The 13,877-nt window shown below is 39.0% G+C and overlaps 1 protein-coding gene across 17 annotated transcripts in view; it reads left to right on the top strand.

Annotated features, from left to right (window-relative positions):
- Positions 1-12,400, top strand: part of SORBS2 (sorbin and SH3 domain containing 2) — a 129,515-nt gene extending 117,115 nt beyond the window's left edge. For all 17 annotated transcript variants that reach the window (XM_066236214.1, XM_066236223.1, XM_066236211.1 and 14 more), the window contains 3 exons: positions 4,816-4,865; positions 8,835-8,941; positions 10,263-12,400. In XM_066236214.1, coding sequence (XP_066092311.1) covers positions 4,816-4,865; positions 8,835-8,941; positions 10,263-10,324 — 219 coding nt within the window. In that variant the 3' untranslated portion in view covers positions 10,325-12,400. The remainder of the gene's footprint in view (positions 1-4,815; positions 4,866-8,834; positions 8,942-10,262) is intronic.
- Positions 12,401-13,877: the final 1,477 nt, after the last annotated feature.

Genomic DNA, 13,877 nt, shown 5'->3' with positions numbered 1-13,877 from the left:
CTCTATTACATGACTGTGGATCTCCGAGTTCTTAAGGGCTTTGTTACAAAGAAAATTTCCACTTTTAAAAATGTAGAGACTTCTCTGTGTTTATGCCATTTTTGGACTTTGTGCTTTGCGTAATAAGACCTCGTTTTGTTTCTGAGGCAGAGACTTGTGTTGCCATAGAGAAAGAGGAATGTTGATTTGAAGAGCTTCTTAGACTCCACAGAAAGGGCTTTCCAGAGCCCGAAAAAAAAGTTTTTTCCATAATTAATATGGCCATCCTCAAATTTCCCATGGGTCAGTGACATGGTATGCTTTGGGTCACCTTCAGTGTTTTTTGTTGCCAGACTTTTGCATTATGTATTTGTATGTTATATGTGCTTGTATGGGACATAAATCTTCTATATACTCATTAGATTTATGCAAAGTTTGATCTAACTTCATAACTTAAGAAGGAAAAATAAACCTATAAGCATAAACATGATACTGTTAAAAGGAAAATTTTGTTTAATTCTAGTTAGCAAGTACAACAACTAATAATTTTTCTGGGGGGAAAAATTGACTTAAAACTCTAGAACTACTTACAACTCTTTCAAATATTAGTAGTTAAAGTAACAGTCAATCCTTATTTAAGAATTATTCAAAAGTAGATATAGGTAATCATCCAGAGATGGATATGCAGAAGCACAGATAAATAGGTGGATTTTAGACAAACTGTTTCTGACTTTCTGAGATAGGGAAGTATATATTTCATTGATACCAGAGATTTTAGGAAATTTCAAATCAGCTTCCTGTAGGATCCGTGGTTTGTAATTTGGTTCTGGCTTTGAAAATTAGCATGTACTTAAAATCTGTCTCAAGGGTATTCGTTTTAGACATTAAAAAAATAGCTACACTAAAAGAAAAAAAATCATTGTTATGTTACCAAGGAGAAAGTTAAATATTTAGGCTTCCATGAAAACAGCATGATGCTCCATTGGGCTTCCTAAATTTTATTGTACTCTTAGGACTCATCAAGGTAAAACAAGCACAATGTAGTTCTCACCCAGAATTTTCAGCACAGTGTCTGTGATCTGTTAACTTGCGAACCACATTCAAAAATTCACAGTTCATTGTATATTCCTCTATATTAAACTGCTCAGAAGTTATGAATAATAGAAATTCCTGAGTAGATAGTTAAAATAAAAATAATCATAGACCAAAAATTCTGGTGGCCAAAGAGTGACCCTTTCTCAAGAATTTAAAATGTGGGATGAGGAAAACATGGTCAGAAAAAAAAAACAGGTGAGTATCAATCCCACGTCTCTCTGTGGTCTTTAAAATACCCTTTCAAAATGAATCCAGGCTGAAGAAAGGGACGTGGTGAGAGCTGACTAAAGGCATGTTGCTGCTACTACTCACCATTAGGTGGCAACAGAGTACAGATACATCACAGATCTCTTCCTCAAGGTTTGTGCCCATGGTTGTTAATACCAAGGGGAAAGGCAAAAGATAGTCCCCTAAGATAATAGGCTTGAGTATCTATCTACACAGAACATAACCAACTACCTAAAGGACAAAATAAAGATGCTTATTTTAACCCACTTAGGCCATCTATTCCATCATAGTAATCTTTTATGCAATAAAGAGTAAGAGTCAAAATATATCATTCTTTCTTCTTTTTACCTATTTGTGATACTAAAGAATCATCTTTGGGTTTTGGTGTATTGAGCTGTAAAATGAAAGTTGAGTTATTACTATTACTGTTTTTACATGACTGAGACGCTTGAGAATTAGCCAATAAATGTCAATTAAGGATGATGATGACACCCATAAAAAACTCAGGAAATGTGTCAGTGGAAATGTGGATTCCTTTATGGATTACTTGAGAGGGAAAAATAAGTCTTAATCTTCATCTCAGCCAACTCCTTGATTTTAGAGATCAGGAAGCTTAGATGTGTATCCAAGGTTATATAGTCAATACCAACACCAGAGAGACATAACTGTATCTATTAATGCCACTTAGTTCTTTAATGACCAAATACTTCTAAAATACTGTAATGGTCATCTTTCCTCACAATTGATTCCCAGCCATACACACTCACATGGAAATGATTCCTGTTAAAGGTAAACTTAGAGCTGTTCTAAAACTCACCTTTATAGTAAATAACTTCCATGCTAATAAAAAGCAGTGATAAATCCTGGCCTGAGAATGTGAAGACTATAGAACACTGGTGATTCAGGGGGAGAAAAGTAAAGGAGGGTCCTTTGAAGGGTAGGAAGGACAAGACAGAATGGGAGAGACGGGCGAAAGCAAAGACCTCATGGCCGGCGCATCCAGCAGCGCCAGTTCTTGAGACGCAGAGGCCTGTGTGATTGGGGAGCCAGTTTCTATCATTGTCAAAGGGACAACTCATCTAAATGATTTATGAGATGAGTAAAATTGAACTAAACTGGTAAAATTGTAATGACAATAACAAAATGGTGGTATACTGATTTTAAGAGTAGGTTGTTATATACTAATAAACAATCTGATTTTTAAAGTTGTATTCATTTTTTAGCATAAGGAAGCTATACTATTGCTTTCACTGAGCCCTGGATGCCACACATAAAATTCAAATTTTTACCCAACTTAAAAGTATTAGAATGATTTAAATATTCAGGAATAAGCACACCATTTTTAGAGCACAATGAAATGTATTTTACAAAACATTTTCTCTTCAGGCAAGAACAAATAATATTTGTTATTTATAACTTTGTTATGTGCTGGAAATGTGCTGTGACTATTTTGGGGAGAGAACACCTATCTTGATAAGTGATTGGAAATATGGTAGTTCAGGTATTTTTAAAGTTATATTTTTTGTATACAATATGTTTGAGTGACTAACATGAGCTTTTCAGTAGCGTGTAGCTCAAATGTATAATCTTTGGGCAGAAATTTTACTCCAGGAAATATGTTTTCAGAAATAGTTCAAAAGAAGAAAATAGTTCTTTGTATAAAATGTTCATAGCGTTGTTATCTATGATAATGAAAAAAGGCTAGAAAATCTTAATTTCAAAACAAAACAAGAAACAAGAAAATAGCTAAGAACTAACCTGCATAAAACAGATATGTGAGGGAACGGTATTCTGCAGTAATTTAAAATAAAGAAGAATGGAACACTATTACAAAATACTAATGGCAATTAATACATACTTCTTATTTCTGCATTCAAAGTTATATATGTAGATGACTGGATAAGACATTAAAGAAATATAGCACATATTTATAAATAACTTATATTTGCCTCTTTATATATTTAAATTGATTTAGTAATGTTAAATAACCTTAAAATGACTGAAAAAGAACTTAGTCTTCATCTTTTTTAAATGGTATAGTTTATCATTTTAATAATAAATATATACATTGCTAGTAATTTATATTGACTTACAGGAGTAGAGTATTGTACTCTCTTAAGTCATACATGTGTCCAATCATTTTTATCTATTCTTTAGTCTTAAGTTCATGTATTCCATGCACAGACTACTGAGTGAAATTTCTAAGAATACTGTTAACAACATTTCCAATTAAGACAAAGTTTAAAATTTCAGTAATGTAAGTACCTAGTCTTTTTAAGCTAGACAGCTTAAATGGAAAGAGAATGGATAAAGAATTTAGGAATTGAACAGATTAATACTCCCAGACTGAAAGGAACCCCAGAATTTCCCATCCAACCTTGGACCAGTGGGGTCTCTATGGACAATTTGTAGGAAAAAATTAGCCGGCCTGTCAGTAATCTACTCATAACTCTGGGGTTCAGGAACTGGCCCTAAGAACACGGATCTATCTAATAACTAATGCCATAGTCATCAAGGGGCCACTTGATAACAGCCATGCGGACTCCGATTTACCTCATTACCATGGTTTACCATGTAGCCATCATCTCGAAGAGAGTGCTTTTGAAATATGGTGTGAAAATTATAATATTTCCCCTTGAAAGGTATCATTAAGGTAGTCGGTATAAATGACATTGAGTTTACATATCTAACAAACATGTTAACTTTTATTCATTGCAATATTTATGTGGATATATGAGATGCTAAGGCTTGTCATTTCCAATATTATAAGTATCTATTACAGATACTGGTCTTGATGCTTAGTTTAAAAAGAAAGGAAACTCTTTTGAGAGTTCAGTGCACTGAGAATTTCTACCAATATTTCTCTTCCAAGGTAAAATGTTACATGTTACTTGGATATTGTTTGTTGCATTATATTTAAAGTTCTCTGTTTTCTCTTTTTTAAAAATGCATGTGTTTTACCCACACTGAGAACAGAGTGTCCATCCAAATGTAGCACGAGATGTCTGACTAGTGATATTTTCATCTGTACTGTATGTGAAAATGTTGTGTGTGAAGGAAAATATATTAGAATGAATGTGGATACTTTGCTGTTGGACTAAATGCAGTTTGTTTATTTATTTTTGCTTGTTTGAGGAAATGCTGAAGAATAAGGTTGTATGAAGATGTCCAGGCTTCTTGTTCTAGTGATTTGGTGTCTATGTTCTTGCTATATTCCTGGCCTTTGGAAAATCAATGGGACTAAATGCTGACTTTTCCTTAAAACTTGAGGCTAGATTGTAGTTATGTTCAAAACATCTGATCCTGGATTATTCTGAATTCATTCGAAGCACCCTTCCAAATATTTTAATCATTAATCCTGTAGAAACCCTTTATTTGCTTTTTATTTCTTCCTCTTGGTTTTTTACAACAGGAAATACTAAATGTCAAGAAAAGTATCATGCCATTATCCAAATGATCTTGTAATTAGTGCCAGTTTAAACACTGATTACATTGAAAATCATTTCCTTTCAGCCACAGCGTCCTGCGTTTACTCATGACAGCATTCAAGGCGGGGGGGAACCGTAAGTATTCTTATCTTCTAGATTCTAGACTAACCTTGACCCGCACAACGGACGGTCGGTGCACCAAAGTAGAGGGTGGTCCAACTACCCAAGTGAAAGAGATCGCAGGAACGAACACGAGACCTCCTAGATAAAGAGGGATTGCAAGTGCCCGTCTTTCAGAACAGAGAGAAGAAGCTAGTTTCTTTTTTTTTTTTTTTAAGATTTTATTTATTTATTATAGAGAAGGAAGACAGAGAGACAAAATGAGAAAGAGAGAGAGAGAGAGAGGAGAGAGAGAGAGAAGGGGAGGAGCAGGAAGCATCAACTCCCATATGTGTCTTGACCCGGGAAGCCAGGGTTTTGAACCAGCAACCTCAGCATTTCCAGGTTGACGCTTTATCCACTGCGCCACCACAGGTCAGGCAGAAACTAGTTTCTAAAAGCCTGTGATTTGCCGAAAAGACTGATTTGTGCACTAGAGAAGCCTTCCAAAGTGGCAGTGATTCCTGAGATTTATGAATATCTCTATCTCTTTTCACTCACCATGTAGATTCTAGTAAACAACAGCTCTAAAGACACAGGAAAATCTCCTAACATTGTTTCTGCACCTATTTAAAGAGCAGGAAAGAACGTAACAGTAGACGTGACGTGAAAAATTAGTGACATCATTGCAAAGTTGCATTCTGAGAAGGATATTCAGAAAGGACAGTATGGAAATTTACACTTCCAAATGCCCTCTTCTTGCTGATACAAAAGTCAAATCCAGCTGAAGGGGTCAGGCATTGTCCTTAAGACGCCTATCTCGTGTGTCTTTTTCTGCTCCGTTTTTGCCCGTGATGGGTGTTCAGAGGTGATCAGCCTCCTATTGGCTAGTCCCCTGGAGGGAGAGGTGGGCCTATCTGAGCACAGGCTGTGAGCCTCCAGCCACTCCCGAGGCCTTCTGGCCCAGAGCAGAGCGGCCCGCCCTCCAGGGCCTGCATGGTGCCCGCATCACCAAGTGTCCCCTCACTTCGTGCAGACCTGACACTTAGCTAAAAGCGAGCCCTTCAGAAATTGCCTTTCCCCTGAGACCGGCTGTCTCCAAGGACAACTAGAAGGTCCTGTTAAGAAAAAGACTGTGATAAAAACAAGTTAGAAATAAGAACCATTCAAAGTCTCATTTAACTGGAAAAATTTTAAATATGACCTGTAATTCTAAAGTTTCGGTTTGTTTTCTTATTTACGTAAACGACAATAGGATCACATCACAAAAAAATTAATTCCAGGGATGTTAAGGTTTACTGCATTACCAACAGATTATAATAACGGCTTTTAAGGATTTTTATGAATGAACAGGTACATTGTTTTATGTCATATGGAGTCCTCCTAATCGTAGTAATTTAAATGTTTATGAAACCACTGAGCTCACAGGTAAGAGAAGGCACATTCTCAAAGTCCTGCTTTGGACATTTTAAACCATTCTTTACTAAATTTCTATTTGATTACAACTTCAGTTAGTAGGATAATGGGATGTCAATCTCTTTCTTTTAAAAAATCGGTTTTGAATGAAAATAGGGACATTTTATGTCGCTACAATTCAGAATTCTGGTGGAATGTGTTCTAGAGAAAGTCACAAGTTAGAGAAAGCTTCCAGTGTGGTCGGGCATTTCCTATTTAGAAGACAGATGTGTCTCTGAGACATCCCCCCACCATCTTTCCAAATAGCATTTTTCACTGTAGCCCGGCCACACCTCCAGTCGTGCAGCACTGACCGCGAAATCCAGATGAGGCAGGAGGCTTTCTGAAAGCTGTGTTTCTGTTTCCCTGTCACCCGCCCCTTCCTGTGGTCTAACTAAACCAGAAGGGCAAGTAAATTCTGACAGGCACTCTGGTTTTCATCACACCAAAGTGAAGTTGGGGTTCATGCCAGTTTCGGGTTTTTTTAGCTCTTGGGACCTTGAGATCCTTCAAGCAGCTGGGGTGTGTGGCCTTAAATAGGCCTGTCCTGGTGAGTGGCTGGAGCCGGGCCTGGGGGCAGCTGCAGCCCCAGAAGCTGCCGCAGAGAACCCGCGTTTCGCAGGGGGAGAGGTGCCGCACAAGCCCACTGAGTTAGCAGCCAGGGGATGAATGGCTCTCGCTCCCGCTCTGGTGTGACATGGGGGAAGGAACTCTGTCAAAATCAACTCCCACCTCCCACTCCCACTGCCGGATACACAAAACATATCATCCCTTCCCATCAAGGGCCACGAAGTCAAATCCTTAAAGCACACAACGAAATTACTTGACTTCTCCAATCAGAGCAGGCCCTATGCAAACATCCAAACTAAGTCGTGTTGGTATTCAATACCTCCTTGTCTTTTTTTTTGCCACTGTTCTGAGACTGTGGCTACTTTTCTCTGTCCTTCTTCATAATCAGTATCCTCTCTCAACACATGACCCCAGAAGCCCCATCTCAAAGAGTACAAGCAGCTGGACAGTCGTACCAGGAGGACAAAATATTAATGGGGGAAGAACTCGCTAGTGTCGGAATTTCGGGCATTGGTCCCAAGCCAGGGAAGATGACGTTCTCTAGGAAAATATGGCAGGCACCACATCTTACCACCCCTTCCCAGACACCCTCCACCCACCAAAGCCAACTTGATCCAGGTCCCCAATCTGATGGAGTTCATGGACAGAGAGGAAAGTCAGTGGAGCCGTGTCCCTGGTTTGTGACACGATGTTTGAGTCCAACTGATAGCGCAGTTTCGTTCTACCAAAACAGGACTTTCTGACCGAATGAAGGAATCAGAAATAAACCTTTCTTATTCTTGAGCAGTATTCAATATTGTCAACTTTTCAAAGTTGGCTTTAAATAGTCCAAAATGCTCTGAAATAGGTTCTTATTTCTTTACATTGGCAGAATTCTATAACTGTTCAGAAAGGAGCAGAATCAATTTCACTGATTTTTTGAAATCCCCCTCACAATACTGAGAACCTTGAGAAGGGCTGTCAAGTTTTCTTAACGGCACATTCAATGGTTCTTGACCCCATCAGCTGCTAGAATTTGTGTCTTCGCTTTTTGAAAATGCCAGTCCATGTTAATAATGCATTAAAATGAAAGCTATTTTATTACCAAAACTTTAATGTCTGAATTTGTTACTGATTAATGTCACCAAAATATATGCTCTCAAAAAATTCAGAGAAACGAAAGTAGTAGCATTCTATCAGTAATTCTTCTTTACATAAAATTATTTTAAGAGAGGCTTTTTACATCAATCACAATTGCTCCGGGACCTTTTAAAAAGGAATTTATGCCTATAATCTGTCTACTCTGAGATTAGCTCAGTGATAATTGATCATAGAATATATCCACTTCATTTCATAAGTAAGTAACATCAGATTTTCATATTGTAATTCCTCAGGAAACACTGACTCAAACTATAAAAGTAAACTGCTTTCAAGAATTTTTCCTGATGAAAAAAATAATAATATTCTCCTTTATAGTAGTACTTCCCACATGGTGATTTAGAAGACATATGTCTGAAACATTTTGTACATCTCAATTTAGAATCATTTGAAAATCCAACTTGCAAACTGCAATGATTTCTTTCTCATTATAGCTAGCTAACACAGCAACTCCTTGTTTCTAAATATCGCTGAATAAGGCACTTGGAGCTTCTTTAATATTCTGTATTATTATGTAATATCTGGAAGCTAGGTATCTATGACTGACCATTGAAATGTGGGTCTAACTTACAAATGTTAAAATGTTTTTTTCCTACTCATAGATATGATCATCTTCCATGACTATTCCTCATTGCGAGTTTTGAAAGGCTACCAGAGTGATTAAATTCCCAGGAGAGTCTAAGTCATTCTGTTTACATGCTTCCCCAAGACTTACAGTTGCCTAAAAGTATAACGTTAGTAAGAATAGAAATGTTAAAAGCAAAATTAATATTGTATATCTTTTCTAGTTTCGCAAAGGTTTACAGATTTTTTTTTAAAATGCCTCCGTTTGTCCTGTTTAAGGTTTCAGGCTCTGTATAACTATACTCCTAGGAACGAAGACGAGTTGGAGCTCAGAGAAAGCGACGTCATTGACGTCATGGAAAAGTGCGACGATGGCTGGTTTGTGGGTAAGTGTGCGCTTCCTGTCAGGGACACTGGACCGTTTCACGTGTGCCTGTGTTTGCTCCCTTGCACGGCGTGACGTGACAGTCAGGCTCTGCTTGATTTCATAATGCCTTTGACTCCTCATACATTCGCATGCACTGTGCCAACCCAAGGCAGCTACGGTTTGAACATAGTACATAGTGTAGAATTGACTGCTTCAGGGAGATGTGATTTTCGGCTAGCTTTATTTCCAGTTCAACTGGGAGAAGAGAATGTCATTAAACAGCACCAACTGGGAAAGACCAAGATCTAAGAACAATGACAAAAATGTTCCCTAGATAAGAAATATTAACCCTTTGAGCAGTACGAATGTTCACGTATGTCCTTGTGCCTCCTGACCATCCCGAGTATGATCGTACAAAAATTTTTATTTTAAAAATGTTTACAGCAACATTATAAAAAGGCAAATGTATGTTCTTCTTGTTTCCATAAATCAGTTATCAGGCAAACATGATTTTAAGTTAATAAAACTGGAACTGGAACTAATTTCACTTAAAAAAAAAAAAAAAAAAAAACAAAAAAAACAAAAAAAAAAAAAAAACACCTCACTCCCTGGGATCAGCAAGCATGAAAAAAACCTCACTGCTCAAAGGGTTAATACTCCGTTCAGCGGAGAATGTTTGTTGTTAGCAGTGGGGCTCAATTTGAGAGAATAAGGTCAAGTGGGTGGCTCACCCATTTACCAGTTCTGCTGTAGTTACCGTAAAAGTCCAGGGATTCATCTGAGCTTTAATCTGTGGAGGAGGTAGAGAAAAGTTCCATTCTGCCCACTGAAAGGACAACCGCATTCTTACCATCTCAAAAGAAGACTGAAGTTTTCTGAGAGAATGTTTGTAGACAATAGTAACATATATCAGGACATAAAGGAAAGAGGGGAGAAAGAAATAAGGTCCTAGGAAGATGGAGGGGACAACAGAGGACGGAAGGAGGGCTTTCTACAGACAGGCAACCGGTAGGGAAATAATGAAGGAGCCCGCCACGTGGCAGCCACAGCCTCTGCCTCTGTTACCTGTGAATTTATCCTTAAAATCCACCACCCCAGCAGGGCGGTCTCCCTTCAGGTTGAGAGAGAAGCACAGTGCTCCATCCTAAGAGGCTGTGGCCCCACAGACGGAACTGCTGACCCGGCCTTCCTAACACCTCCCAGTGGCTTTCCTCTTCCCCGAACCCTGCAGGGCTTGCTCTCGCAGTGAAGCCTTGCAAAGGAAGAAATTCCCAGCCCGCATACGTGAACTGATATTTCCTTGTTATTACCCCCCTTTCATCTATCGCTTCTATTCGCAGGAACCTCAAGAAGAACCAAATTCTTCGGTACTTTCCCTGGAAACTACGTCAAGAGGCTGTGAACCACGCCCCCTGCCGTGTAAGCCGCATTTCAACGCCACGTCTGCGTAACCTTGCCTGGAAGAGCCCCGCAGCCCCCGCCCCGCTGTCACGCCTTATGGTCTCCCATCGACATCGGCCACCATCACCACCTCCACCCAACACACCAGCAACGTACTGCCAGGGCCGTGGGGAGACAGGCAGACTTGTTCTGTGTGAAAGTGCATATTCCTGCTTTCTGCTCTGAACTGCAAAGTCTCTGTGCTGGGATCAGAAAGAAAACCGTCACACTTTTAAGTTAAGGGTTCAATATTTGAGGCAAAATAATGAACGTGTCTGAAAAAGACTCCTTGGTCCACTTGGGAAGGTGTTCCTCCCCTCAGGCAACCAGGAGGTGTTTGTTACTGAAGACCACGGTGTGCATTTTCACACTCGTAGCTTGGCGGTATCTTCTCCTTTCACGAGTTTGCCTAGTGTCCTCGTTTACACGCTATGACAACTGTCCGTCAGCAATTGTTTGCCTGCACTTATATGTTGTAATGTGCACAGTGATGACAAAACCTAAAGGAAGATAGGAAAGTTCATTTGGATGCGTGTGATTTGTGTTGATTGAATGTGTGTTTTCAACTAGCAGTCTTTTCCTGCAATTCTCTTGTACTTTTTAGAAGAAGTGCAGACAGTTCGGTGAATAAGAACTTTTGTTAATAATCATGAGAATTAAGAGGTTTTAGCTAGACTACAAAAAAAATATTGTGTTGTAAAGTTGCATTGCTATTTTATATTAAAATGTAATAATCAGCATCATGAACAATGAGCTCTTAGTGTTTTATTTATCTGATAAAATTTAAATGAAAGCAGTGTTAGTGAGAGGTGCAAACAGTAATTCGAACATAGACACTTGAAAGTATCCATAAGCAATATTCCTAGGTGAGATTTCACTGTGTGTGCACATAGACATCCGTGATTGTAGGAGAACAGACAATCTGTGTGATATGGTGTACATTTTAAGGAAGTGTAAAAGAATTCCCACACATTATTTTATAGAAATAGAGTCATTTAGAAGCATCACAAGTATTAAGGCTGGTTTTAGCAAGGATTATGATCAATACAGTTATTTTTACTATGATAATTATTTTTCTTCTATGGAACTCAGAATCCTGGCTACATTTGAGGACAGGAATATGTTGAGCCTGATTTTCCCGGTGTGTGTGAAATATTTCCTCGGAATGTATCAGGCACTTTTTAGAGGCAATGTTAAATCATTCAGGTTACCTTTCTGCCCTGAAGCAGAAATTTACAAGATGATATTGGAACCTGAAAGATTTAATGTGGTGAACAGTGCCTGAATTGCACACACCCTGAGAACTAGCTTTGTATTTCTTATGACTTTGCATAAGAACTATTCATATTTGGATCTTGAGCACCTTAAAGATAAAACTTTTTATGGCATTTCTTCTGTGGACAGTGATTGACCTTTTCACAATGTATGTAGACTCTACAATTTTTGTACATATGTTTGCTCTTTTTTTTTGTACAGGCTATTTAGTTGTTGAGAAACCAAGGGGATTTCCTAATTTGGTCTTTATCCTTCACTTAAACTAAGCTAAAGATTACCCTTTCCATATCCCACCGATCATCAGCACGCCTTGATAGTGTCAGTCTGTGAGATAGCATTCATGCAAAAGTTTATGAACTTAAAAGATCTTAGCAGCCAAACTGAGATGTACATAAATACTGAGTACAGAGGAGTTTCAATAGGAAGAAGGTCCGGAAACATCTGTGAGTAGCCTACCTTGTTGACTGTCAAGTTCACAACCAGCTTTATATATATTTTAAAGGCCTTGGGTTTGAAATTAGGTCAACTGCATGCAGCTTTGCTGATAAATGAGTAATTACCTTCCATGCCATTGATGAGAAAAGACACCAATACCTTTTGCCTGTCATATTTAAGAAAAATTACTGTTTCTACTCTCTGTATCTGATTTTAAACGGAAAAATATTCATACCTGGCTTTCAGGTAATTGACTTTGAATTCTTACAAACAAAGGTCATTGTGTTTTTCTTGAATAGACATCTAATAAATTTTGCTTGGATGTATACTTCAGTCTTTCTTCTTGACATTTATCCTTAAGCAAATTGTGTGTTTTAATCCCAATTTGTTACATAAACTAGGAGAAAATTCATGTATTTGCTCTGTGTTCTCTAGACATACCACCAATGGAGAGAGAAAGCTGTGTCTGCATCAGCTCAGGGAAGAAATATATTTTAAACCCACCACCAAATCCTGCTTGCTAAATACACCGTGGCTAAAAATTGCTCTTCTGCTACAATAACACGTCAAAATATTTCTGCCTCTCCCTAGCCGGATAGCTCGGTTGGTTGAAGCATTGTCCCGAAGCACAGGGGTTGCCAGTTCAATCCCCAGTCAGGGCACGTACAGTAACAGATTGATGTATGTTTCTCTTTCTCTCTCTCTCTCTCCCCCCCCCTTCCTCTCTGCTAAAATCAGTAAATAAAAAAAAATTAAAATCTTTCTGCTTTATAAACAGCTATTTTTTCTAAGGGGAACTTAATTACAAGAAGGGGTAAGCGTTTTCCCAATTCAACTAGCTTAAAATTTAAGGTACTTGCCCTAAAAGCATTATCACCCCTGGCATTTAGACTCACATGATACCCATAAGTTTTCAGTGAATTACCAGTCACATGTGGCAGTTGGGTATCATTTATTTTTCCCACGCAAAGAGTAGATAGCCAGCTAGTTCTCCCGGGATCCCTTCGAAGATATCTGGGTCTCTTTGGCTCTGTGTGTTTCAACCCTCTGCCACATCTATTGTGCACAAATTCAGAAACACTTACATTCCTCGGTGGGTAATTCAGTTACCAAAGATGTCACATTGCTTAACCTCAATACTCACCCTGGACCGCTCTATTCCACCACATCACTCCACTATCTATCAGCTTTCCACTTTTACTAATACACACTTATATTAGACTTCCTCTTTGTGAAGACTATGCCCCCATGTTCTTTTGCTCCTGTCTCCATCAGACCCTCTCTGGGCGTTTGAAAGACGTACATCTGAATCCCGTGATGGGAGACGCAGGTCTGTGCACTCGGGTCGCTTCCCACTTCTCCCTTTGGGTGAATCTGTTGTGAAACAGCCTGCACCCTAGGAATAAAAATCTGGGATGGCAAAACCCATGCATCAAAACCTAGATCTCCTTGTCCCACCCGAGACTGGCTCACTCGTGCCTTTCTGTGACACCTTCTGAGGGACAGCCGCAGCTCCACCTCAGCCCTGAGCTCAGGAAGCCCCTCCCCAGATGGCGCTGTGCCCGGGCTCCTGTCCCAGCCGTCCAGGCACTGTTGTGGGGTCCAGAATGCCGCAGCCACGGAGACCCTCCTGCCACGCTCCTCACTGTACACGCCAGCATTCAGGGCAGAATAGTGAATTTTTTTTTCCTTGCTTCTGAACTGATGCTATTAATAACTGATTGTACTTGATTGTATGCCAATGCACGCTCATCATGACACACCAAAAATTACTCAATGCATCTCATTTATGTCCCTGAGAACTG

Source organism: Saccopteryx bilineata, chromosome 6, assembly GCF_036850765.1.
Source record: "Saccopteryx bilineata isolate mSacBil1 chromosome 6, mSacBil1_pri_phased_curated, whole genome shotgun sequence".
NCBI lineage: Eukaryota > Metazoa > Chordata > Mammalia > Chiroptera > Emballonuridae > Saccopteryx > Saccopteryx bilineata.
Note: the sequence above shows the minus strand (reverse complement) of the source record. Positions and strands in the feature narration are given on the sequence as shown.